General features: G+C 38.8%; 1 protein-coding gene across 1 annotated transcript; it reads right to left on the bottom strand.

Moving 5' to 3' along the window:
* Positions 1-16: 16 nt before the first annotated feature.
* Positions 17-24226, bottom strand: sirt7 (sirtuin 7). Its single transcript, XM_067416328.1, has 10 exons — positions 24069-24226; positions 22441-22578; positions 18907-19011; positions 16491-16561; positions 15885-15957; positions 6023-6121; positions 4182-4418; positions 3566-3646; positions 3363-3469; positions 17-1596 (listed from the first exon to the last, which is right to left on the bottom strand). Exons 1-10 carry the CDS (start codon positions 24183-24185, stop codon positions 1395-1397), a joined length of 1230 nt encoding a protein of 409 aa, XP_067272429.1. The 5' UTR covers positions 24186-24226; the 3' UTR covers positions 17-1394.
* Positions 24227-27823: the final 3597 nt, after the last annotated feature.

Below are 27823 nucleotides of genomic sequence, written 5' to 3'. Positions count from 1 at the left end.
TGTTTGAATTAAGTTTATTTTTCTTACCCTATTGGCAGATTATTTAGCTTATTTTAAGCAAAAACTCTTAATTTTGAGTTATTTTTTTCTCAAAACAAGACAATTACTTTTGCTTGTCTAGTAAACACTTCCTGTTTTAAGAATTTTTAGATGTTTGGACTAGAAACAAGACAAATACTAAGTAAGAAAAGCATTTTTTGCATTGTGTGTGTATTTACACAACTGATGCGCTACAAGTTACTATTTTATTTCTTAAGGGCCAAATAAATCTCGCACATTACAAGAAGTGAAGACAATTTTTTATTGTTGCAGAATTTGGAACGGTCCGTTTTGATTTTCAGTACATCATGTAAATCCTCAAGTTTTTACAGTAGTATGTAGAAATATGAAATAAAATGCCCATGTAAACAAACTATGACAAAACAGTGATCAATACAAAATCAAAGTAATGGCACTTACAGCAGTTCTGTTTTCAAACACAAACGTCCTCTTGTACAGTTTAATAACAGCACATCTGTGCGAAACTTTATCTCAGTTCAGATAAGTTTTAGTAATGCTTCTACATAGTTTAACTCCTCATATGTATAGATAAAGTCCTATATTTAGACACAATGTTACAATTCTGGTTCTAATCAGTTATAGCACCATGTGTTAAACATGTGATTAAAATACACACATTCTCTTTTTGGTTGAGGAACGGTACATCTAATTAAATATTTTAATAGTGGACTGAAATAAAGCATTCATTTTTACTCAATCCAGTAACACTGACTTAATGTAAACAACCATTTTCTATAAAAGTTCACCCAAAAAAATGATCATTTTCTCATCCACATGTTTTAAATGCATCCCCCATAAAAATTGAGTTCACACTGTTCTTTGAAACTATTTTATTCTGCCTGACACACAAATCAATTGTACAGCTTCAGAAAATTTGAAGCACAAGACACAAATTGTAAACTTTTATCATCATTTTTTAGAGCTCAAAATAAAAACACTGGATTATAATGTGCGTGTGTGTGTGTTCCACAGGGTTTGTAACAATATATGGGTGAGTAAATGAACATTTTTAATAAAGAAACAACAACAAATGAAGGTCTCAAAACTGCTGTCATGAGAATCATATTGCTTATTCTATAAACCTGAGATTGGAAGTAAAGTGCACTTATCAAAACCAAACCATCATGTAAACCAGCTGAAGTGCTCACAAATAAACCTTTTTCTATTGGAAAGGACTTTATGGTTATTTTCAGAGCTGTATGTTTTCAGAAAAGCAGTTCTCTGTAACCCATGAGGTTGTGACGTCACATTCATCAGTAATGACCAATCAGAAACACTTTAAAGCAGCAAGTGTGTCCGTCTGAGCAGCTGTGTGGCACGTCATGCTTTAGGAACTACAAAGTCTTCTTTTTCCTTCTTGCTTTGGAGTAACCTCTTCCAAACCAGCCACCTTGAACCGCCGCGCCTTCGCCCTGAGCCTGTGCGTCTTGCGAAACGTCCTCCAGAGCAGCAGGTGGCGCGATCTCTTTACGAGTGTGACTCTTCTGCTCTTGTGGAACCAGTGGTTTAGCCAAGCTGAAGATGGGGTCTTGTGATCTGTTATTTACCAAAATGATGGCAATATTAATAAAAAAACACAGCAATGTAAATGTGACAGTAATACACTGGTCATTAAAGGGATAGTTTTGTCTGGCTATCACCAGAGAAAGCTCAATTTAAGAACATTGGTCTGAGTCTGCTCTGTATTTTCTACTGCACAAGAGGCGAGATAAAAAAGCATAATTTGAATAACTGTACGCAATTGGATTGTCCTTCAACCAATCAGACCACAAAAGGCGTGATCAACACAGGCACTGACCCATCACTTCTCCATCCGTCATCGTGTTAAACTCACCAATAGCGTGCCAGGTGGATAAGCCAGTCTGTGATTGGTTCCCGCAAAAGTGTAACAGAAGCAATAGAAATTAATGTACGGGTTTCCAGACCGAGTTGCCGGGCGAAATCAAATAGCTGGCAGATCATGCTGGGTTTACCCACTCTAAGGATAGTTAAACGAAAAATGAAAATTAGCCTGTGATTTACTCAAATCATCATAGGTGTGTATGACTTTCTTCTTTCAGACAAATACAATCGGAGTTATATTAACAAATGCCTTGGCTCTTATTAATGGCAGTGAATGGCTGTTTATGTTTTAAAGTCCTTAAGTGTCTCTATCCATCATAAAAGTGCTCCACACACCTCCAGGGGTTAATAAAGGCCTTCTGAAGCGATGCGATTGCATAAGAAAATATCCAATTTTAAAACTTAAACTGCAACCTCTAGCTTCCACTAACTGACGTACACATAAACTGGTCATTATAGGCATAGTTCACCGAAAAATGAAAATTAACCCATGATTTACTCTCCCTCATCCTAGGTGTAAATCATTTTCTTCTTTCAGACACACAATCAGATATATATATATATATATATATATATATATATATATATATATATATATACAGTCTTGTTCAAAATAATAGCAGTACAATGTGACTAACCAGAATAATCAAGGTTTTTAGTATATTTTTTATTGCTACGTGGCAAACAAGTTACCAGTAGGTTCAGTAGATTGTCAGAAAACAAACAAGACCCAGCATTCATGATATGCACGCTCTTAAGGCTGTGCATTCACTCCAATTATAAAGCTTGGAAGAGCCAAGACATTTTTTAATATAACTCTGAATGTATTCGTCTGAAAGAGGAGTCATTTACTCCTAGGATGGCTTGAGTGTGAGTAAATCATGGGCTAATGTTCATTTTTGGGTGAACCTTTGAGTAATAAAAAGCTTTCCTGTAGCTCAAACAGTAGAGCAAGGCTAGAACTGATAAAATTTTAAACTTGAATCCGATGCAGATCGCTGTGGTTTAAAGAGTCTACCAAATGCAGAAATGTATACGGGGAATAAAAGCAGTCAAGCTTGAGGCCATGTTATATTATGAATGCATTGTGTTTAACAATTGCCTTTAAGCCTCTGGTGCTGTTTGGTCATTTTTGAATTTAGAATCTAGAGGAAGCGTTTGGTACTGCGCCCGAACAAAATCTGACTGAAAGTGAACCTGTTTCTATTTATGTCTTTGATTTTCTCACCGTTTTAGAGAAATACATGTTTTGGAAAATATATAATTTAATATAAAATTTGAAAATAGTACATTGTGCATTATTCATAATAATAAACATAGCTTTTTTTTATTTCATTTTTTAAACTTTAACCAATTTTCAGTAATTTTTGACCACCACACAAGCAGCGCCAGAGGGTTTATCAGTAATAGCCTATTTTCTGAAGTCCTCCTGAAGGACTTAAAACACAAGCGGGTCTTGCCTGTTGTAAACTGGAACTTCCAAACCCAGCTCCTCCATGAGAAGACCCATCACAGCATCACACTTCCCATGAATTTTCAGAGTAGCCAAGTTATCTTTCGGTGTCCACTAAAATAAACAAGGAGAACACCAAGCTGTTAAATCATCAACTAAAAGTCAGAAGAATCACGTTATAATGAGCAGTTTTATGTAGGGAATTATTACCTGAAGATTTACAATGTACAGCTTTGGTCTTTTGTTGGCTGGTCTATTCATGCACCACAAGCAAGAGTACTTCTTCAACACCTGATGAACAAAACACACAAAACATCAAATCAAGCAGCATTATTTAGTACAAAACGGTCATTTTGACAAATGTTGCAACTCAAACTGCAACATGTGAAACTTTTAACATCATATTGATTCATGAATCAATACGCTGATTCATAACCGTTTGAATCTTTGAGGATTGAAAACCAAACACGGAAGAGAAGACAATGCTGAATTAAGTCGTAGTTTTTGATATTTTTGGACCGAAATGTATTTCTGATGCTTCAAGAGACTCTAATTAACCCACTGATGTCTCATATGGACTACTGTGATGATGTTTTTATTCCCTTTCTGGACATGGACAGTATAGTGTGCATACAGTTGCATACGCTCTCGGACTAAATATAAAATATCTTAAACTGTGTGTGAAGATGAACGGAGGTCTTACGGGTGTGGAACGACATTAGGGGGAGGAGTTAATGACATCAATTTCATTTTTGGGTGAACCAACCCTTTAAGCCTCTAGTGCTGTTTGGTCATTGAATGAAGACCGCACCAGGCACATCCTCACCTTCAAACTGGAGCCCAAACAGAGGATCACGTCAGCCTGCTGTGCGGCCTCCGCTGCCCCCCTCCAGTTGAGCGGCTGCTCCAGAGTGCCGCGCTCTCCGAAATGCACTATGGTGTCTCTAAGCTCCGCTCTGCAGTGAGGACAGAGGCGGCCTGTCCCGTGTCTGTGCAGAGCCGTACGCTCGGTCACGTCAAACAAGCGGATAAACTCTCGGGCTGGAGAGCAGGAAGCGCACACCTGAGTGACAGATGGGATAAGAGAGAGTCAGAATGAAAAAAGTCTGATAAACTCAGTCCAGTATGGACCACCAGATTTTGAGATCTTAAAGCTAAAACGAGTAATGGGTCCTGCACACTGTGCCATTTTCCAAAATCCTTTGCGTATGTTGCTTGTCAGACTGTACGAACATGAGCCCCGATTGTAAGCCATGTCACATTAGGTGCGTTTACATGGAGCACTATAATCGGCTTAAAAGTCCAATACGAATGAAAATGCTCCATATAAAAACCTCAATCGGAATAAAAATGCCCAAACCAAATTAAATTTTAATCGGTTTGAGAGGGGTGGGATAAACCTTTTCATGGACCGATGTAAAAATGTCACCATGTAAACACCCTGACCCCATTACTTTTCAGTGTGCGTTTTTATGACGTAATACACAACGCGCGCCTTCACCACTGACACGCAGGCTATAATGTTGAGAGGAAAGGTAATTATTTTGAGGGTTAAGATGATGTTGGCATAATGACACCGACATAGCCCAGCTACATCCTCTCATCTTGACAGGGTTTGTCCCAGGCACTTTTTACTTCAATTGCGCCTGACAGAAGAATTATTTTTTTCTGAGATGATTACACTTTACAATAAATAAATAAATAGCTTTTATAAAACCGTTTAAGCCCTGGTGGCCATTGAGAGTTGCTATGGCATACGTGAACACATTCCAGCTGCTGGAGATGACAGAGACGACATTTCTGATGCGGCAGACAAACTGCTCCATGATGATTGCGATGAAAATTCAGCACATGTAAACCCCAGATCGGTTTAGATAACGCCTCAATCAGTCAATCAACTTTATTTATCTAGCGCTTTTACAATGACGATTGTTTCAAAGCAGCTTCATAGTGTTAAACAGGACAATATTGCAACAAAATTTGATTTGGCTAGTTGGATTTGGATAGTTTATAGAATTAAATACGACCTAATTAATTAATTTAATTTACACATCTCATGTAAACAGTCCACTAAATCGTTCAATCTGAATTATTTTAATCGAAATGACAAAAAAGTGTGCATGTAAACGTGGCTACTGTAAGATCTCAGTTGTCATTAATGTCAGACTGTACGATAGTCAAGGCGTGCTAAAGTCGGACACACAAGAAAACTCATCCAGAGTTTTATATCATCAATGAATGACGCGTACGGTGACGGTGAGCTGCATTACACGTGGAACTGAAATGGAGGCTACAAAGAAATCTCCAGCCCTCATTTTGGTCATAGTTTGTCTTGGAAAAAACAAGATATTTGACAGTCGCCGTAGAAGTCACACTGCAGGATGGTGTGGCAAATCTTTTGACACTGCCAGAATTTCGTCTGAGGTAAAATTTAATCGCAGTGCTCATTAATCGGCTGACGGTGAACATGTCAAACTATCGATCAAAGACGTCAGATTTTAGACTAGGATCAGAGGAATCTTTTAGGATTTGCTAAATTTGTCTCAGACGGCCAAATCGTGGGCAAAACCGCACAGTGTGCACCCGGCTAAAATCCTGGCAAATCATCTATTTCTTTTAAACTAAATTTATGACTGATTTAAAACGTTACAGATCTCATTGGCAGACCTCAATGAACATGTTTCCGTGGAGTTCAGAGAGGGCGTGTCTGGGCAGACCGCTGCGCAGGTGAAGACCGTCACAGTTCTGCGACACCACGTGCTGAACCTGAAAACACACAAACTCTTATTTAAGTCAAGTCAAATTTATTTGCATTGTTTAATTGGCTATGAATGGTCAATAATTGGTTATGAATTCCTTTGATTCTCCGGCAACTCGTCCTCTCGTTAATTAAATAGGTATAGTAATCAAAGTGTCAAAATGAACTGTTTATGGATGATCTTTTAGCGCAATGAGGCAAGAGGGAGCGATATTAGCAACCTGACCAGTGCATCCAAACTCGAGACTGAGTTGGTGATAGGACACTGCCGGGGACATCTAAAGCAACGTCTGACATCCTTTAAAAGCAGGTAAGATCAATTTATGTTAGTATGTTACAATGTTATAGAAATACATCAGTAAATATACATTGTTTTCCAAGCAGCTTCAAAGAATTTATGTTAATATTTATAATATATTCAGGCCTAGTATAGTACAATATAGATTACATGTTATATTTTGCAACAATACAAGCTATCAAGTAGTTGAGATTTGCAATATAGTATACACCGATCAGGCATAACATCCCATAGTGCATCCTGGGGCCATGTGTTCCCCAGATAAGCAACACATACACACACCCGGCCATCCATGTGATGTAAAAGAAAACATGATTCCTCAGACCAGGCCGCCTTCTTTTATTTACATTTACATTTTACATTTAATCATTTAGCAGATGCTTTTATCCAAAGCGACTTACAAAAAAGGGGAGAGCAATAGAAGCAACGAAACAAACAAGGCCAACAACCTGTGAGCTGTAAGAAGTCTCAATTAATCAGCACAGTACACAACAATTTTTTTTTTTTTTTTTTAGACATCTACAACAAAAACTCACGTACGCAAAATGCCGAACACTGGATTTTGATAGCTATGATAACAACCCATTAGGACTAAGGCTGTTGCCCCAGCTGTTGTCGTTAATGCAGATTCAGTGGCCCAATGGGTTGGTTTTGTACGGCATTCTAGCTAAACGCGCAGCAATAGCCATCTACAACAAAAACTCACGTACGCAAAATACAGAACACTGGATTCTGATAGTTATAACTATGTACCATACCCGCCTGAAGGCACAAATCCGGATGAGAGACGTAGATATGATCCAGGAGTGTGCGCTTTTTGATCGTTGCTGTGGTGATCAGTAAGTGCTATTCTGTATTGGTCAAGTGCAAATGGAAAAGATGTGTCTTAAGATGTTTTTTAAAAATGGCTACAGACTCGGCAGCACGAATTGAGATCGGCAGGTCATTCCACCAGGTGGGAACGGTCCAGGAAAATGTCCGTGAGAGCGATTTCATGCCTCTTTGGGATGGAACCACGAGGCGCCGCTCGCTCGCTCGCAGAACGCAAGCTTCTGGAGGGTGTGTAAGTCTGAACAAGTGAGTTAAGGTATATTGGTGCAGAGCCAGTGGTTGTTTTGTAGGCGATAACTAGTGCCTTGAATTTGATGCGAGCAGCCATTGGCAACCAGTGCAGTTTGATGAAGAGAGGCGTAACATGCGCTCTCTTCGGCTCATTAAAGACCACTCTCGCCGCTGCATTCTGGATCAGCTGCAAGGGTTTGATAGTGCATAGTGCACCAGCGAGAAGAGCATTACAATAGTCCAGTCTGGAGAGAACAAGAGCTTGAACCAGGAGTTGTGCAGCCTGTTCTGATAGGAAGGGTCTGATCTTTCTAATGTATAAAGCAAATCTGCAGGACCAGGCTTTTGCAGTAATGTGGTCAGTGAAGTTTAACTGGTCATCAATCACAACTCCAAGGTTTCTTGCTGTCCTTGATGGAGTTATGGTCGATGAACCAAGCTGAATGGAGAAATTTTGATGAAGTGCTGGGTTGGTTGAGAAAACAAGTAATTCTGTCTTTGCAAGATTGAGTTTAAGATGATGCTCTTTCATCCAGTCAGAAATGTCTGTCAGACAGGCAGCGATACGAACACTGACTGTAGGATCATCTGGTTGAAATGAGAAGTAGAGTTGAGTGTCATCAGCATAGCAGTGATAAGAGAAGCCGTGTTTCTGAATGACAGAACCTAATGATGACATGTAGATGGAGAAGAGAAGTGGTCCAAGGACTGAGCCCTGTGGAACCCCAGTAGCTAGATGATGTGACTTAGACACTTCACCTCTCCATGACACCCTGTAGGACCTACCAGAGAGGTAAGACCTGAACCACTGGAGAGCAGATCCTGAGATCCCCGCCTTCTTAAGTGTTGACAGGAGGATCTGGTGGTTAACTGTGTCAAAAGCAGCAGACAGATCCAGCAGAATGAGCACTGAGGATTTGGAAGCTGCTTTTGCCAGTCTCAGTGCCTCAGTTACCGAGAGCAAGGCAGTCTCGTTCGAATGGCCGCTTTTGAAGCCGGATTGGTTGTTGTCTAGGAGGTTGTCCCGTTCAAGAAACATAGAGAGTTGATTGAACACAACTCGCTCAAGGGTCTTTGCAATGAAAGACAGAAGGGATACCGGTCGGTAGTTTTCTAAAAGTGCTGGATTCAGAGAGGGTTTCTTAAGCAGTGGGGTTACCGAGCCTGCTTAAATGCTGTGGGAAAGGTTCCCGTGTGAAGAGAAGTGTTGACAATGTGAGTTGAGTGCAGGAGTGATTGAAGAAGAAATAGCCTGAAGGAGGTGAGTGGGTATAGGATCAAGTGGACAGGTAGTAGGGTGATTGGAAAGGATGAGTTTAGAAATATCTGCCTCGGAGAGTGGAGAGAAGGATGGAAGCGTGTTCGTGTTAGTTGTTGAGATGTGCGTGTCAGTTTGTGATGAGGAGAACTGTTTGCTAATGAGAGATGTTTTGTTTGTGAAAAATGATGCAAAGTCATCAGCTGTAAGAGTTGATGAAGGAGGGGGAGGAGGAGGACAAAGGAGAGAGGAGAATGTTTTAAAGAGTTGGTGAGAGTCAGAGCAATTGTTGATTTTGTTGTGGTAGTATGTTGTTTTAGCAGTGGAGACATTTGTAGAGAAAGAAGAGAGAAGAGAACTGATAAAAGGCAAGGTCAGTATTGTTTTTAGATTTCTGCCATTTCCTCTCTGCCGCCCTGAGTCCAGAGCGATGTTCACGGAGAACATCAGACAGCCAGGAGGCAGATGGGGTGGGGCGGGCTGGTCTGGATGAAAGGGGGCAAAAACTGTCTAAGCAGGATGTTAGAGTGGAGCAATTGTAGCAACGTTAATTGTAGCAATGTTAGTGTCCAGTGCTGAGAACTGAGCAGGTGGAGGGAGTGAAGATGAAACCATAGTGGATAGGCGAGAGGGAGAGAGTGAGCGTAGATTAGGCCGAAAGGTAATCTGTGTAGGAGTACGTGTTGTATCAGGAGTCAGTATGAGGTTAAGAGTGATGAGAAAGTGGTCTGAGGTGTGTAATGGAGTAACTAAAGTGTTGTCCGTGGAGCAGTTGCGTGTGTAGACAAGGTCTAATTGGTTACCTGATCTGTGAGTAGCCGTAGTAGATACTAACTTAAGGTCAAATGAAGTCAGTAGAGTGCTGAAGTCTGCAGCTAGGTGTTTATCAAGATGGATGTTGAAGTCACCAAGCAGAATCAGTGGAGTGCCATCCTCAGGGAAGCTAGAAAGTAACACATCCAACTCCTCCACAAAGTTACCGAGGTGACCTGGAGGACGATAGACCACTACCACATGGATTTTAACAGGGTGAGTAATAGTGATTGAGTGCGATTCAAATGAATTGGCCGGTAGAGACGGTAATGGATCAAATTTCCAATCATTTGAGATAAGCAAACCAGTACCCCCACCCCTCCCAATAGGCCGAGGAGTGTGTGAAGAAGTATAATTGGTTGAGAGGGCTGCAGGAGTGGTAGTGTCCTCTGGTTTGATCCAGGTCTCAGTTAGGGCCATGAAGCTGAGCTGAGAATGAGTCCCAATAGATGAAATAAAGTCTGCTTTGTTTACAGCCGACTGGCAATTCCAGAGACCAATTGGAATAGAGAGTAAAGTAGCAGAGGATGTTAGGATATAGCTCAAATTATTAGGATTATGGCGTCTTGTGCGTACAGAGCGTGATTTACGAGTGCTAGTAGTTATAGTTGAGATTTGAAAGCACATGGTGAATACATATCAGAGAAAAGGCCCGAACACAAATAATGAAAAGGAAGATGATACTCAAGTGCCTTGCCGGGGTCCTTGCTCGGGCGGCGTTGCGCTGGGAAGAGTTGAAGTCCTTACACTCGTTGGTCTTCACACAAGGAGGGCTTCACACTGCCGCTTCCGCTGCCGCGGACCATCACGCTATTTATACTCACTTGAGTATAGTTATTGAAAGCAGCTGGGAACGCCCCCAACAAACTCACTCCCAATGTGGCAATGACCAAACAAATGCTAACTCAACAAATGCTAACTCCCACACACACCGTGAGAATACACCAAAACTAATAATACACACCTCTGCACTACACAGACACACTTATCCAACAACAAATGAACAAACAATCAAATGAGAAAAGTTACAAACACTTACAGAGTAGTTGTCTATCAGTCAATTAATTGCTCCTCTCTAGCCAAAATGTTACAAACACACAAGGCTTTTAATACCTCGCTGGCCACGCCCCCAACAAACTCACTCCCAATGTGGCAATGACCAAACAAATGCTAACATAACAAATGCTAACTCCCACACACACCGTGAGAATACACCAAAACTAATAATACACACCTCTGCACTACACAGACACACTTATCCAACAACAAATGAACAAACAATCAAATGAGAAAAGTTACAAACACTTACAGAGTAGTTGTCTATCAGTCAATTAATTGCTCCTCTCTAGCCAAAATGTTACAAACACACGAGGCTTTTAATACCTCGCTGGCCACGCCCCCAACAAACTCACTCCCAACGTGGCAATGACCAAACAAATGCTAACTCAACAATTGCTAACTCCCACACACACCGTGAGAATACACCAAAACTAATAATACACACCTCTGCACTACACAGACACACTTATCCAACAACAAATGAACAAACAATCAAATGAACAATCAAATTATTGCTCCATGGTCCAGTTCTGATGCTCACGTGTTGGCGCTTTCGGCGGGGTCAGGGGTCAGCATGGGCACCCTGACTGGTCTGTGGCTATGCCGACCCATACACAACAAACTGACACCTTTCTATCAGAACCAGCATTAACTTCTTGAGCAATTTGAGCTCCAGTAGCTTGTCTGTTTGATCGGACCACACGGGCCAGCCTTCACACGTGCATCAATGACCCTGTGGCCGGTTCTCCACTGTTCCTTCCTTGGAGCACTTTTGATAGATACTGACCACTGCAGACCGGGAACAGCCCACAAGAGCTGCAGTTTTGGAGATGCTCTGACCCAGTCGTCTAGCCATCACAATTTGGCCCTTGTCAAACTCACTCAAATCGTTACACTTGCCCATTTTTCCTGCTTCTAACACATCAACTTTGAGGAAAAAATGTTCACTTGCTGTCTAATATATTCCTCCCACTTACATGTGCCGTGATGAAGAGATAATCAGTATCATTCACTTCACCAGTAAATGTTATGCCTGATCAGTGTATATATCCACCTATATGAGTACATTGAATGTATGCGGATAAAGTCGGACAAATGCAGTATATCCAACTTAATGCATATAGTCCAGTGGCATAATGAAAAGATTGCTATTTTTTTTCATGAGAGCCACACTGACAGGACAAAATCAATGTGAGCCACTTTCACTGCAAAGTATCAAAAGTTACATCCAGTCATGAATAGCATGTCTGCTTATCAATCTGTCATCCCTGAACATACAATATAAAATGCAATAAATACAAAGGTATCTAGGAACCTACCCAATGGGTTGACAATGCGTATCATATGCATGTAAAAAGTCCTTTTGGCGTATGAATGGCAAGGTAAATATATAAATATGCATTTTTTTTTTGAACGTTTTGATCTATAAAAGCACATTCACAGGTAAGAGCTGGAAAGACCTAGCCTGGATGCCAGCCGAACTTAGCCCTGCCCACAACATTTTTCGGTCGAGCAGTTCGGTCTGGCCTTGCTCCATAGAGGAGTAATTATCCCCGAACAGAAACTGTTCGGACCAATGAGATCATCAGGGCGGGCTTTAGACGATGACGGACAGATGATCAACAGTAACGTAATCATCACATCATCAAAGGGGCTTGGATTAGATTTGTTCGAATCCTAAACGGAGAGCTTGTTTGTATCTGCGTTCACCTTCACTATTTCTCTGAGAAATGATGATCATTTTGGGTACTCTGTGTATCATTCATTTCTTTTATTTTTTTACAACACCGGCAAAGATCGTTTATTCCAGTGCGTGCAGACAGGGTTGCCAAGTTTTAACAACAAAACCCGCCAACTACTAGCCCTAAACAATAGCTTCTCGGGGGGTTCTCCAGAAAAAAATGGCGTTTGGGGGGTAAAATGTGTGTTATTTTGGCACAGATGCCTGCTAAAATTCGCACTCATGGGTCTATATATCAAATAATAGTTGCTTCAACCCTCAGACATAGAAAACAACCCGCGGAAAAAAACACGGACTTGGCGAAACAGTGCAGTTGAGCTCTGTTGACATTTGACAACTAGTGTAATGCGTCACTTCGTCGCTCTGATTGGTTGTTGGTCTGTCCAATCGATGTCTTTCCTGGTTGGGTTGAAACACGCCCCATAATCACAGCCCAATGGAGCATCAGACTCATATTCTGACTAGAACTGAGTATGACCACGTCAGGCTAGGAAAGACCACCAAAACTGGCAACTCTTTTCTATATTTCAATCTTGTAATGCTGCTTTTTTAGGTTTTAAAAAAATATATATAAATAATTTGTAAAAGAGCAGACAGTTTTTAATGGGTTATGCTACAGCCCTGCTTGTTTTTATGAAATATCTGTATTGACTACATGATAATTTTTAGCTAGGCGAAAAATATGAAAATGAAAGCTGGACGAGACACAGGAGGCTCCCAAGCCACACAATAAGTAATGCCATTCTTTGACAATATAACAATCATGCAGCCAATATATGCCACGTCTTGCTTAGCGCAAATGCACTGTTTATATTAGGGATGTGCATTTCAAGCAAAAATAATATTCGATGATCGCTGGGAATTATTCGAATATTATTCGAAAATCGCACCCCTCCCCCGCATGCACGCAAACTGGCATAGGTATATCCTTAAATAAAAGCCTTTGGTCAATTAAACGCCGGGTCTCTGATAGTGGCGTGGTCAGCATAAACAAATAAAGACCGTGGGAAAATGTGTGTATAATTTCATAAATGCCTTCCATTTAATGTGCACTCAAGTTCATCGTGTAGGCTACAGTCGGGTTGTGCCGTGAAGGCTGACCAACATCACGCAATCATCCTGATGCCACGCCCGTTCTTGCGAGTGCGACACACCCTAATTCTATATAGTCTCTTCTATAGTTAACCTAAAAACTTTGTAGGGATGGCTCTGTAAATTAAATTGAGAATATAACTGATGCATTTATGCCATTTTAAATAGGCTAAATGATGAGAGATGAGATCTGTGAAAATACCGTGTCAGGCAGGCTACACAAATATTGATCTTCTCGTCTTTTTTTATACGTCTTAAACACTATTCGCACGGGATTAGTATAATCTAGGGACCTCTGTGATTTAGAAATTACTCCCCCACAACTGAGTTTTGCGTGGCGCGCATTCGCACGGGATAAGCCTGTGATTTTACTCGAATTTACTGACTTATTACCCGGATATGATGTCAAGACTTCGTTATAGATATAGCTGTATGAAATCATTAAACAGGCATCGATTTCGTTTTGATTATTTTATAGTAATAAATAAACATAATTTCGTTTTTTATTTATTACGCAAAACTCAGATGTGGGGAATTAGCCTAATTTCAGAGGTCCCTAGATAATACTAATCCCGTGCGAATAGTGCTATAGCCTACTCTGCATTTAACTTAAAAAATATTTTATTTTGTACACAGAACAAACAGAATAGAATAGGCCCTATCTCCGAGAAAAGTGCGTCAACCTATTGGAAGCACGGGTGAGTATTAGTTTGGTCAGAAAAATAACTAAATTATAGTTAAAAAAAACTTAGTTAAAAAAATTATGTAAAGCGACATATAAAGTGCATAAACTCTTCTTAAGTGGAAGGAAGCTTTTTTCCCTCACGTGCAACGATAGCCTATAGAAAGCGCGGAGTCATTAATTGGGTTAAAAAAATAACGAAATTATATATATTTTTTAATAGAAAATAATATTTATGTAAAGAAATATATTAAATTAAAAAGTGCTTAAAAGTACACTACTCTTAATGGAAGAAAGCTTTTTCTCTCACGTGCAACCTAAAGCACTGAGTAGGCTAATTAGTTGGGTTAGTAAAATAACGAAATTACAGTTTAAGGATAAAAAATATTTATGTAAAGAGATATAGTAAAATAAAAAGTGTTTAAAAGTGCACAACTATTCTCAAGTGGAAGGAACCTTTTTCCCTCATGCGCAATATAGAAAGCGCAGATGGATCATTAGTTGGGTTGGAAAAATAACGAGATCAGTTTTTTAAAGTAGACAATAATATTTATGTAAAGAGATGGCCTATATTAAAATAAAAAGTGCTTAAAAATAGGCTATACAACTCTTAAGTGGAAGAAGGCTTTTTTCCCCTCACGTGCAACCAGGCTGTAGAAAGCTGAGTGGTTCGGCTAAAATAACCTCACGTGCAACCTATAAAAAATTAAGCGAGGAATAAGCATTTTACATTTTTCTCTGTTACCGATTAGGCTACAGTAATTCTGACCGAAATTGCTTTGTCGACTTTCTAGCTTGTTGTTGTTTAAATGGTGATATGTTTGCATGTTTCGGAAAAAAAGAAAAAAAAATCAATGATAGATATCTGTCCACTGGAACGTTATCGCTTTTATTCGCTATTAATTTAAAACGGTTTAAAGGCTACATATATGAAGAAAGAGAGGGAGAGAGACCAATGGTGACTGTTTAATTCATTATGGTATAGTTAACAATTAATTCACTGTAATGTGGATAAACGCGCTGTCCATGAATCTGTCGTCAGTGCCATTTTTTCAACTATCCCTAACTGACTGTGCAGCTCCCATGGTCATCAAAAAGTTTCTCCAGTCTGACAGTGATCGTCTTTCTAGACGGGACAGTAAACTCGGGTTCTACAAACTCCATCAGACTTCTAAAACCCTCTCCTTCTACAAAGCTGATCGGAAGCATATCTTTAGCGATCATCTTCGTGATGAGGGCCGTTGTTTGCTCTGCCCGTCTAGCATCCGACTTGGTTGATCGGATCATAAAACTAGCCACTGATTGCTGCTGACCTGTGGATGGACCTGCTGGGTATTTTGCTCTCAGATGACTGTGCATTGTAGTGGTTGACCTATGATAAGCAAGCATCGCATGGCAGAGTTTGCACTGCACTTCTTTTTCATTAATTTTATTATAAGAACTCCACACAAAACTCTTATTCGACATCGTGACTCCACGTAGTGTGCATGATGATGTATTATTTTTTTGTTGTGTGAAAATTGATTGACAGCTTTTATGTGCGGATTTGACAGCGCGCGCCACCCGCTGGTTACATTAACACGTCACCACCGCATCAGCGCAGCAAACCTGGATTTTTTTTAGACGACAATCGCACAGCCTATTCGATATTCTATAGTTAAATCAACTAATCGAATATTCGAAAATCGTGACTCATCCCTAGTTTATATCAGGATATTCTGATGATTCACAGCAACTTTCCACATAAATCACGTGCTGTCACTCACCATCTTCACTTTGTGTAGCATCCAGATGCACATGTGTGTGAGGGTGGGCTCAGCTCGACTCAGATCTGATGTACTGACAGATACAAACACAGATGTTAACATATGACACCAGAACACAACTATTAGGGAAAAAAACAGTAGAAAGGACTAAATGTACACTGCAAAAAAAATGCATTTCTTACTCAGTATTTTTGTCTTGTTTCTAGTCAAAATATCTAAAAATTCTTACATTAAGAAACATTTACTAGAAAAGTAAAAATTATTGTCTTGTTTTGAGAGAAATTAACTGAAAATTAAGAGTTTTGCTTAACATAAGTAATCATAAATAATCTTGTTTTCTGTTCGAATTAAGATTATTTTGCTTACCCCATTGGCAGATTATTTAGTTTATTTTAAGCAGAAATTCTTAATTTTGAGTAACTTTTTCCCAAAACAAGACAATCACTTTTGATGGTCTAGTAAATACTTCTTGTTTTAATAATTTTTAGTTTAAAACAAGAAGTTTTAAGTTGTTTGGACTAGAAACAAGACAAAAATACTAAATAAGAAGAGCATTTTTTTGCAGTGTAAATTTTAGACGTGAGACTGTAACAGTGGATCCCGCACCTCACAGAATGGCCCTTCTGCAGCTGAGTCCAAACCCCATTGGGTCCCCGATAGTCTGGGATGGAGGCCGCCTGATGAACACGAAAAAAAGCAGAAACTTACTAATAACCAGGAAACTACATAATAAACAAAACAGGGATGGATGATATATCTATTTATGTGATTCATGCAAAAGTAAGGAGTTTTTGTGTGCAGAGGGTCAATACTTTTCATAAATATATATATTTTTTGCCTGAGTCAAAGGCAAACTGTGGCAAAAAAACAAATCATCTAATGGTGAATAATGGAAACAATAATAATGGAGAAACCGATTCTCCTCTAGATATAGAGTTAAAATATGTCATTAATTATTCAGCTAATAGCTTTGTTACAACAACATTTATTCAGACACCTTCATAGTTCTCTCACATTATCAGTTTATTTGCTATAGTTTAGAAAACGGTAATAAAATATGGCACGAAAATAACTTTGATAGAAAGGGATTACAATCAACCAATCAGATGTTAAATTTAAGTACACAATTAGATAATACCAATTTAGCTCAACCAATGACCAAGCAATGTTTAATTTTGTTCAGTCCGTGGTGTAAAAGGTCACATTAGCAATACAGGTAAAAACACTTCAGCAAAACAAGGTCAGCTCAAAGTGTCTTCTCTGACACTTCAAAAAAGTCATGCTGGGCGCCGTGAACATTCATTCACAACATTCAACATTCACAACTAACTCCAGTTTTGTTTTAACATGTAAGCCAAGAGTGAAACGGAATTAGCTCGTAATTACATTCGTTTGTTACAGTAACCGTGTGCTGTAATGGATTTACTGCATCACTAAGTAGTAGACTTTAGAAGGCAGAAAGCAAATGATCTTAAGTTTCTTATTTATCTGAATTTTAATATATTTTTATTTTCCTCTGTTCTGTTGTGACAAAAAAGAGTTTTATAAAAAGTTTATTTTTAAACTGCATTATCATTTTATTTTTGAGAGGCTAAGGGATCATGAATAACTACAAATAACTAATGTAAGGGAAATCTGTTTTTTTTTACATGTTTCTGTAAAAAAAAAAAAAATATATATATATATATATATATATATATATATATATATATATATATATATATATATATATATATATATATATATATATATATAAATCTCGGATATCAGATTTTTAAATCACCAAATATTTGTAATCGGTATCGGCCTTAAAGAGAAGTTATCGGTCGGGCTCTACGGTTTATTTTATTTTGCTATCCTCACTTACACACACTGCACCCACTAGTGAAAATTTATATCTGGTGTCTGAATAACTTTTGGTCTGACTGGATATTGACTGAACTACATGGTTAAGGTACGGTTATCACAACTAGTTATGAAGGGAGTGTTAGAACATCATATAAAAATGTCTCTGGTTTAAAGGTTTAACCTTTTTAAAATATATAAAAAACTCAAATAGGGCAGGCTTGTGCGATTATATATATATACACATTATGTAGATTCTTCATTCGACCGATCCGCGCACACTAATGAGGCTTCTATAATATATATATATATATATATATATATATATATTATATATGATCGCGTCTGTTTGACCTTACTAGACGGAAGTCACTGCCGATGGGAAAACTTGATGAGACTCATCAGGATATGAGGTAAAAAAATAACAAACACTGTTGCGTTTCTCACAGAAACCGATCGGTTCGTGTCTTAAGACATCAATGTGTCGTCAGGAGCAGCAGGGTTTTTGTGCATGTTGTCTAAGCATGTTTGTTTGTTTTGCTCTCATAGAATTGTTACCCATTCACATCATTATATGACTGGCACACAGCAACGGTTGAGTTAAAAATCTTCATTTGTGTTCTCCTGAAGAAACAAACACACCTACATCTTGGATGCACTGGGGGTCAGCAGATAAACACCACATTTTCATTTTTGGGTGAACTAACCCTTTAAGACTAGTCTAAGTGGTTTATGCAACCAGCCCCATTTTTAAGCGTATGAAAGCATGTTCCGGCATAAATGGTATCACAAAGTCCTAATAATAAATCAGTAATTTTAAGAAATGTGACTTAAGTCAATCTACATTATTTTAAATTACTGTCCTGCACATTTTTTTCACTCAATGAAACAATGTGCAACAGTCTGTCAGCAGTGTCTCCTTATTTAAATGATTATATAATCATTCTGCTCTGGGTTTTCTATTCTCTGCATCCACTGAACCACACGAGGTGCTCTTTGAAATACTCTCAAATCATGCTAGAAAACACAGATCATCAGGCAAAAGGTGGTCACACCGAAGACATTCTCATGCAAACCCAGTAATGATGATAATGTAATTTGTGATAAAAAATGAATGTGAAAAGAATGCAAAATAGAAGCACATTCCCGGTTGGCCCCCCTGTAGAGACACACATACAGTACTGATTCCTGCTCCGGTGTAGATGACCACATGCTTGGCCTGCTGGACCGCCTCCGCCAGCTGCTTGACTTTAGTCTTCAGCTTCTCAGCCTCATCAAAGACCTGCAATCAGAACAATGACATTTACATGATCACTGACCGTGAAAGAGTACATGCATACTTCTCTGCTTTACAATATACATACAAAAAACTCCATTCCAAATAAGCAAGACGTCCAAACACACAGTATTCATCAGTAGCAAACTAATTATGCTATTTCATGCATTGAGCTTTTTACACTGTTAAAGACTTAGATTCCCATGCTAAATATAGACAAAGTTTCAAAAAAGAAGTTGGACATTTGATGGAGTATTTCTGTGCCGAAAATATTCCTTCCGGTTTCTCACATGTTTCGGAAAAAAAAATTTCGACTATGGGCCTGCTCGTCAATAAGGGCAGAATATCCTCATACGGGCTCTTGTCCTGGGAGGGCAAGCGCACACACCGACCAGAGCAAGAGAGCAAATTAACGCCCATCAACACGCTTCGCTCGGCTTTAGGGAAGTCACAGGACTTCACGAAATCAACACTGTCACCAAGATGTCAGGGCAAGACAAAGCTGCTTCCCAAAGAACCAAGTGTTTTTACGAAATATAACAATAAAGTTTTTGTATGTTCCCTGCATTTCAGGGAGCGGATTTCAACTCCGGTTCAACTCCGGATTTGCAGATCGTCTAAAGCTGAAAGATGGAGCAGTCCCAGTGATAAAGGTTCACGGCCGTGCGTTGGAAATGTAGGCGGGGAGTAAAATTGCTTCAAACGTCTGTGTTGTTGGCTATCAGCGCGTAAGTATCTTCAGCTCCGCCCACACGATACGCCTCCAGCCGCTCGGTTTAAAGGTGCCCTAGAATGAAAATTGAATTAACCTTGCCATAGTGAAATAATAGAGTTCAGTACATGGACATCACATACTGTGAGTCTCAAACATCATTGCCCCCTACTTCTTATGTAAATCTCATACATGAAAAACACCACGGAAAAACATGCGATTCTCAACATAACACCACATGTGACACAATCGTCGGGATCATTAATATGTACGCCTCCAACACTGATGGAACTGACGGAGCCGAATCATCGGGACTGCAGGTAAACAAGCGTCACGCGAGGATAGCAAAAACGGCAGCTCTCATAAACACATATCATGTTCCAGGCTGTGCAGGGGATGTGAGGACTTTTCTACCCTTCCCACAGATAAAAAATGTCATCTGTCTTGGTTGATATTTATTATAATCGGAAACCGCAACAATTTAATTCAAAATCATTCGTTTGCTCGGCTCATTTCACCACGGAGGTTTTTCTAACCTGGGACAATATCAAGTAGGATTCGCTCAGCGTCTAAAACTGAAGAAAGAGCCGATTCCAACTGTATTCCTCCAAGCAGTAAGTAGCAATTTTTTCAATTATTGACTGTTTAAACAATTTCTGATTAAATTTAGTTTCTTAGAGAGACAGCATTGTCTAGACCAGTGTTTCCCAATCTTTTTTCAGTCATGGCAGATCTTTCTGTTTCTAATAAGGCAAAAACAGAGCATTACAATCCTATAGGGTTGTAAATGGACCTGTAAAACTGTATCTGGACAATTGTTTCCCTTAAATAAGCCACATACCCTCTATGTAGATGTCAGAGAACAATTTTACATAGTTTCAAATCATTCTAGGGCACCTTTAATTCAGAAAGACTCTTCAGGATATTTTTGACTTTTGATGTATGATAAATTAAATTAAATAAATTAAATTAAAGACTCTTCAGAGATATGAAGGATGCAATACTACTCTATAGGTACTCAAGATTGACATGAGATTGACAAAAACACTCTGTGTGTTTTTTGTCAGGAATACACTTGCATATGCTCTCGGACTAAATATCAAATATCTTCAACTGTGTTCTGAAGATGAACGGAGTAGAGGTCTTCACGGGTCCAAAGATTCATGCCCGAACCCGAAGAGACCCGCGATGTTCTACACAGAACCGACCCGGACCCGTCTATTATTTGATAGCTGTAACCGAACCCGACGGGAAGACACAGACCCGACTGGACCCGATTGTCTCATATTACACAATAAACTGCTGTTAACAAGTTATTAAACAAACTGCGGTAAATAACTCTCAGTCAGCCTACCTAACGATATATAGCCGTTGTCTCCCTTCCTTGTACCTTGATTGTGATGTATTACAATATTCCTCTGTAATTGTTCCAAGCATGCTTAATTCACTCATTTCAGCTGTAAAAGTCAACTTTATTTCACAGTGACGGATTTATGAGTTAACTGGCATAATAACTTTGATTGTTTGCCCTTTTGAACTAATAACTATTGCTCGTTCAGTGCCATGGCCGCTTACGTTAGCATTATTTATTTGCCATAATCTCTCTGAGCCAAGTCTGACTAGCAGAACTTTAAGATTAAACAAGACGGTTCGTTCATATCATCTTTAAAGTAATTTCAGTCACTGCGGAAGCTCGGGTTGCCATAGAAACATGACACGCTAGAGACTGCACTCGCGCATCAGCTGGAGCAACCTGAAATATGAGCTTTTTTTTTAACGCAATTTGAGCATCACAGAAAACATTTATGTGACAGTTCACCTAAGGCCTTGTTGCTGATATGAAATATATTTTTGAGTACATTACAGCGCGCATGCATTAAATCTTCCCTCTTTCTAAACGGCTGAGAGAGTGCGAGTGAGCGAGAGAGAGAGAGAGCTTGTGTTTTTGTTGTTGTTGTGTATTTCTAAATTTCCCGGCTCACACTTTTCTTATCCTAATTTAGCAATTTGTAAGATACACAAAACACACAAGCTGCGCTGACTCTCACGGCCAGGTGTTCTCCGAGTCCGATTGACGTATTACATAAGCTACAACGTTAACATACCCTGGACCCGAAGTAATAGATTGGGACCCGACCCGGACCCAGCTGACCATTTAAAATATAGACCCGAACCAGTACGGGTCCCGGGTCGGATCCCCGTGAGGACCTCTAGAACGGAGGTCTTACGGGTGTGGAACGACATGAGTCATTAAGGACATAAATTAAATTTTTGGGTGAAAAACACTTTAAAACGCATTATTTCATTCTAATTATAGCATTTATGAGGTAAAGTTTAATCGCAATTACTCCAAAATAAAATTATCGCATTATGAGGATGCATGTAAACGCACTGAATGATTAGTTTTCTGTCGATGAATGATCCAAAAGGTTTTTTTGCCTAAAAACAAATCATATATTAAAGCGTCTCCGGTGTCTCCATGGTTTCTTCAAAATAAAACAAATCTGAAATCGAGGGAAACGCGGGTATGATGTCATTGATGGGCGACACAAGGAGACGGACCTGTGTGTCGTGGTTAAAATATGGGCCTATTTAATTATGTTTCGAAGTAAAATGGGGCTCATTTGTATTAAAGGCCAACATGCTGGGCGTAGTGTGTCGGGCAAGTTCTTGGATGAATCTCTAGTGAAGGCTGTATTTGTGAGCTGCGTGATGAGCTGTACCTCCTCTTGTTTCCTCTTCAGCAGGTTTCTGCGGCTCTGCCGTCGGCTCAGCTCCTGAACGGTGTCCTGATGGTCCTGCAGCAGCGACCGCTCCTCCTGCGTCCGCTCTCCTTCACACTTCTGCAGGATCTGGGAGATCTTCAACACACAGAGAGAACAGCACACACATAAACACACACACACATAAACACACATAAACACACACACATATAAACACACACACATATAAACACACACACCTCTAACTTGATGTTGATCAAGACACTATTATATATTATGAATTCAGCTATTCTGCTGAGACAGACTCAAAGCCCAGTGTCACAAAAGGAGTTTCTTTTCTTGCAACTGTTCACAGACCTTAAAGGGATTGTTCACCCAAAAATGAGTAGGCAATAAACTGCCGTAGCTTTAAAAGACAATATCTCCGTTTGCATTGAACTTTCAGCGCTGTACCTTTGCGAAAACTGTTTATGCTCAAGCAACAACATTACACACTAACTAAAGTTAAAAAAGTGAAATCGCATGCAACCACCCATTTAAGTCTGGATGTCTTGTAAAAACCACATTCAGGGCTTTTCAGAGATACCATTTGTTTTGAGGTTTCACCAGGACAACAACTTAAATTACTGAATGATCAAATGTAACACTTATGTAAATATAATATTTTTAAATTATCATTTAAATCTGACAAAATGTATAATTGTTTGTAAAAAATAAATAAATCATGTTATAAATATGTCTTTCTGTTATGAAACAGGGCATTGATTTCATTCATGACATCAATAGAGGACACCAGGACTTAAATCATGTTTATCAGGCATTCTGGGAGATGCAACAAGTAAATTGGGAAAGAAATTACATATTAATGCTGCTGTAAAATATTAGATATTATTATAAAAAGGTCACCAACTATTACTCCATCATTATACTTCTTTTAGATATTTTAAAAAGGATTATGCAGTGCATAGATACATTTCATTGAAAGAGAAAACCTATGTATGGACATTTTACGCACATATTGCATAAAGTAAAATGATAAATCACCTTATTCCATTAAGTCTTTCATAACATAGTTCAGAATCATCTTTAAACAAAGTTTTCGCCTCTACATGTCATTTTAAGTTCCGGTGTCCTCTACAAAGGGCATAACATGAATGAAATATATTTTAACCCATTTTGCTTTATGCTCTAAAAACAATGTAATGCCATGAAATATATATATATATTGTGTGTTAAGCAGAAGAAAGAAACTCATACAGGTTTGGAACAATTTAAAGGGGAGTAAGTTAAATGATGACAGAAGGTTTATTTTTGTTTGCACCATCCCTTTAACAGCTAACAAGCATACCATAATTACAATACTTGCTTTGGTCCTACGACAGAGTAATAAATAACATGGGATCTCCTTCAAACACTGCCAGAAGCTTTCTAAATCTTGCTTTCATGTTGATTAATGTTCATGCAGCAGACCATTAGTAGCGTTACGGTTCCCATGGATATGAAGGGCTTTCTACTGGACATCAGCTAACGTTAGTTTTACCGGCTCGCGTCGCTATTGTTTCTGCTGCTCATATGAATTCATTATAAAATCCATTATATGTTCATAGTATAATATCTCGTATTCATACCGTCTTCACCGTCAGTCGTTGTTTCTCTCGCTGGATTATTTTCGCCTTTTCTCGCTCTTTTCTTTCCGCTCGCGCAGAGCAGCCGCTGTTTGTTTGGGCGTCCATGCCGGACATCATCGCCTCACTTCGCTATCGCGAGGTAAAACGAGACTGGCGTGACGCAGACGAGAAGAGGAGACTGCTCGGCGCAGTAAAACAAGTGCTTTTATTCGTTTTAATTAATATTTTGTATTTACTTTATTTGTTTAATTTAATGATTGTATTTGCTTTATTTGTTTAAATTAATTAATGTTTTTATTTATTTATTTATTTTAATTAATATATTTTAATTACTTTATTTGTTTAAATTAATTCATTTCAATCAATCAATCAACTTTATTTATATAGTGCTTTTACAATCACGATTGTGTCAAAGCAGCTTCACAGTGTCAAACAGGATAATATTGCGACAAAATTAGATTTGGCTGTACAGTCGTACTGGAGAAAACAGTGATGTTATCAGCTTATTTTAATTTATCATATAGCGACAATGTTGGCAGATCAGTATTATAGTTTATAGAATTAAATAAGACCTAATTCATACATTTTATTTGCATAATAAGTTGAATAACTTTAATCATAATTCTAGTGTCCCCAACTGAGCAAGCCAAGCCAAAGGCGACAGTGGCAAGGAACCAAAACTCCATCGGGGCATGATGGAGAAAAATAAACCTTGGGAGAAACCAGACTCAGTCGGGGTGCCAGTTCTCCTCTGGCCTATTAACACACCGTGTAAGATTATTATTCTGGCAACCTTACAGGTCAGAAATCATATTAGATTGGAATATTCAAAATTTCAGGGTATCCCGGAAGAGATGGGTTTATTTAGGATGGGGCGTCGATTACACAAGAGTATGAATACAAGAAAGATCGGAATTATTGCGTCTGAGACGGGTTTTTGAGCATGACGTGCCGGTAAGGCAAATTCGGAGGAGACACCATTTGACACGGCTCAGCAGACACTCCAGGATGCGTTGGTCATGTCCAGGCAGGTCCACCATCCGATCCGGACAGGGCCCAGATCCGGGATAAACCTCGGGGTAAACAGAGAGACTAACATTAGTGTGGATGCCACTCTTTTTATGATGTAACATGTACATCAGGTGTTATGGGAAGTGTTCCCGGTTCCGGCTGACCTAGTTAATGCAGCCTAACAATCAGTCAATTGATTTGAATAATGAAAGTTAAAATGTTCTATGTGTATGCCATAGTAAAGAGATGTGTTTTTAGTCTAGATTTAAACTGACAGAGTGTGTCTGCTTCCCAAACAATGCTAGGAAGACTATTCCAGAGTTTAGGAGCTAAATAGGAAAAGGATTGACCGCCTGCAGTTGATTTAGATATTCTAGGTATTATCAACTGGCCAGAGTTTTGAGACCGCAATAGACGTGATGGAGTATAATGTGTTAAGAGCTCGCTTAAGTACTGGGGAGCTAAACCATTTAGTGCTTTGTAAGTTATAAGCAAGATTTTAAAATGTATGCGATGTTTAATAGGGAGCCAGTGCAGTGTTGACAGAACTGGACTAATATGATCATACTTCCTGGTTCTAGTAAGAACTCGAGCTGCTGCGTTTTGGACTAGCTGGAGTTTGTTTATTAAGCGAGCAGGGCAACCACCCAGTAGAGCATTACAATAATCTAGCCTTGAGCTCATGAACGCATGTACTAACTGTTCAGCATTTTGCATCGTAAGCATGTGCCTTAATTTAGATATATTTTTAAGATGATAGAATGCGGTTTTACAGATGCTAGAAACGTGGCTTTCAAATGAAAGATTGGTATCAAAGAGCACACCCAGGTTCCTCACTGACGACGAGGGCTTGACAGAGCAGTCATCAAGTGTTAGACAGTATTCTCGGTTACTACTTGTGGAGCTTTTCTGTCCAATAATTAAAAATTCTGTTTTATCTGAATTAAGTTGCAGGAAATTACTATTCAATCCAATTTTTTATATCAGCTATGCATTCCGTTAATCTTGTGAATTGGTAAGTTTCGTCAGGGCGTGAGGAAATATAGAGCTGAGTATCGTCAGCATAACAATGAAAACTAACGCCATGCTTCCTAATGATATCTCCCAGTGGTAGCATATACAGGGTGAAAAGCAACGGTCCTAACACTGAGCCTTGCGGTACCCCATACTGAACTTGTGATCGGTGTGACATCTCTTCATTTACTGCTACAAACTGATAACGGTCAGATAAGTACGATTTAAACCATGCCAAAGCAGTTCCACTAATGCCAACATAATTTTCGATTCTATTCAGAAGAATATTGTGATCGATAGTATCGAATGCAGCGCTAAGATCGAGTAACACTAATAGAGAGATACAACCACGATCAGATGATAAGAGTAAATCATTTGTAACTCTAATGAGAGCAGTCTCAGTACTATGATACGGTCTAAATCCTGACTGGAAATCCTCACATATACCATTTCTTTCTAAAAAGGATCATAATTGTGAAGACACTGCCTTTTCTAGTATTTTTGATAGAAATGGTAGATTCGAGATTGGCCTGTAATTGACTAATTCTTTAGGATCAAGTTGCGTTTTTTAAATAAGTGGTTTAATTATAGCCAACTTAAAAGTTTTTGGTACATATCTTAATGATATTAAGCAGAGGATCTATGACCTCTGGAAGTGACTAGCCTAGTCGGTATAGGGTCAAGCATACATGTTGTTAATTTTGATGATTTTACAAGATTAGCCAATTCTTCTCCTCCTATAGTAGTGAATGAGTGTAATTTTTCCTCAGTGACACTACAATGCTCTGTCTGGAGTGATAATGTAATAGACGGCTGCATGGTTATAATTTTATTCCTAATATTATCAATCTTACTAGTAAAGAAGTTCATAAAGTCATTACTGCTGTGTTGTTTACAAACGTCAGAAGTTGAAGCTTTATTTTTTTGATAATTTAGCCACTGTATCGAATAAATACTTAGGGTTGTGTTTGTTTTCTTCTAAAAGAGATGAGAAATAAGCAGATCTAGCAGTTTTTATGGCCTTTCTATATGCCATCATGCTCTCTTTCCACAAATTGCGAAAAACCTCCAGTTTTGTTTTCTTCCAGCTGCGCTCCATTTTTCTGGCTGCTGTTTTAAGGGCCCGAGTGTGCTCGTTGTACCACGGCGTTGAAACCTTGTTTGTCTGGCCCATGATCACCAGCATTTCGTAAAGGAAGGACAATGGACTCTGTATGAGTATGAATGGACTCTGTATTATGCCAAGAGTCAGTAGATAGGAAAGCTCAACATAATAAGGAAAATGTTATTGCTGTATTTTTTGATATTGAAAATGTGTATCATGGAAGGATGGTCTTCTAATTAAACTTAATAAATTAGGAATAAAGGGTAAGATGTATAATTAGGTATTATATTTCCTGAATAGAAGAACAATAGAAGTTAAAGTATATGATTCAAATAGATATACAGTGGGAAATGTTATCCCACAAGGCAGTGTATGTAACATAATATTATTTAATATTATGATTAATGAAATGATCAGGTTGAAGGAAATATAGACAAGTCACGTTATTGATGAGGCTATAGAGTTCAGAATAGAGAATATTTAAGAAGGAAAATAAGAAATGTAGGGAAAGAATAGTGGACAAATAAATGGGGATTTAAACTTTAAATCTCAAAGTCAAAAGTTAAATGTTTTGTTAAACGTCACTTAAACTAGCATCCCTAATAAACATCTATCAGGCTTTTCT

This window comes from Pseudorasbora parva, chromosome 14 (genome assembly GCF_024679245.1).
Source record: "Pseudorasbora parva isolate DD20220531a chromosome 14, ASM2467924v1, whole genome shotgun sequence".
Lineage (NCBI taxonomy): Eukaryota > Metazoa > Chordata > Actinopteri > Cypriniformes > Gobionidae > Pseudorasbora > Pseudorasbora parva.
This window is presented reverse-complemented; position numbering and strand designations above follow the sequence as displayed.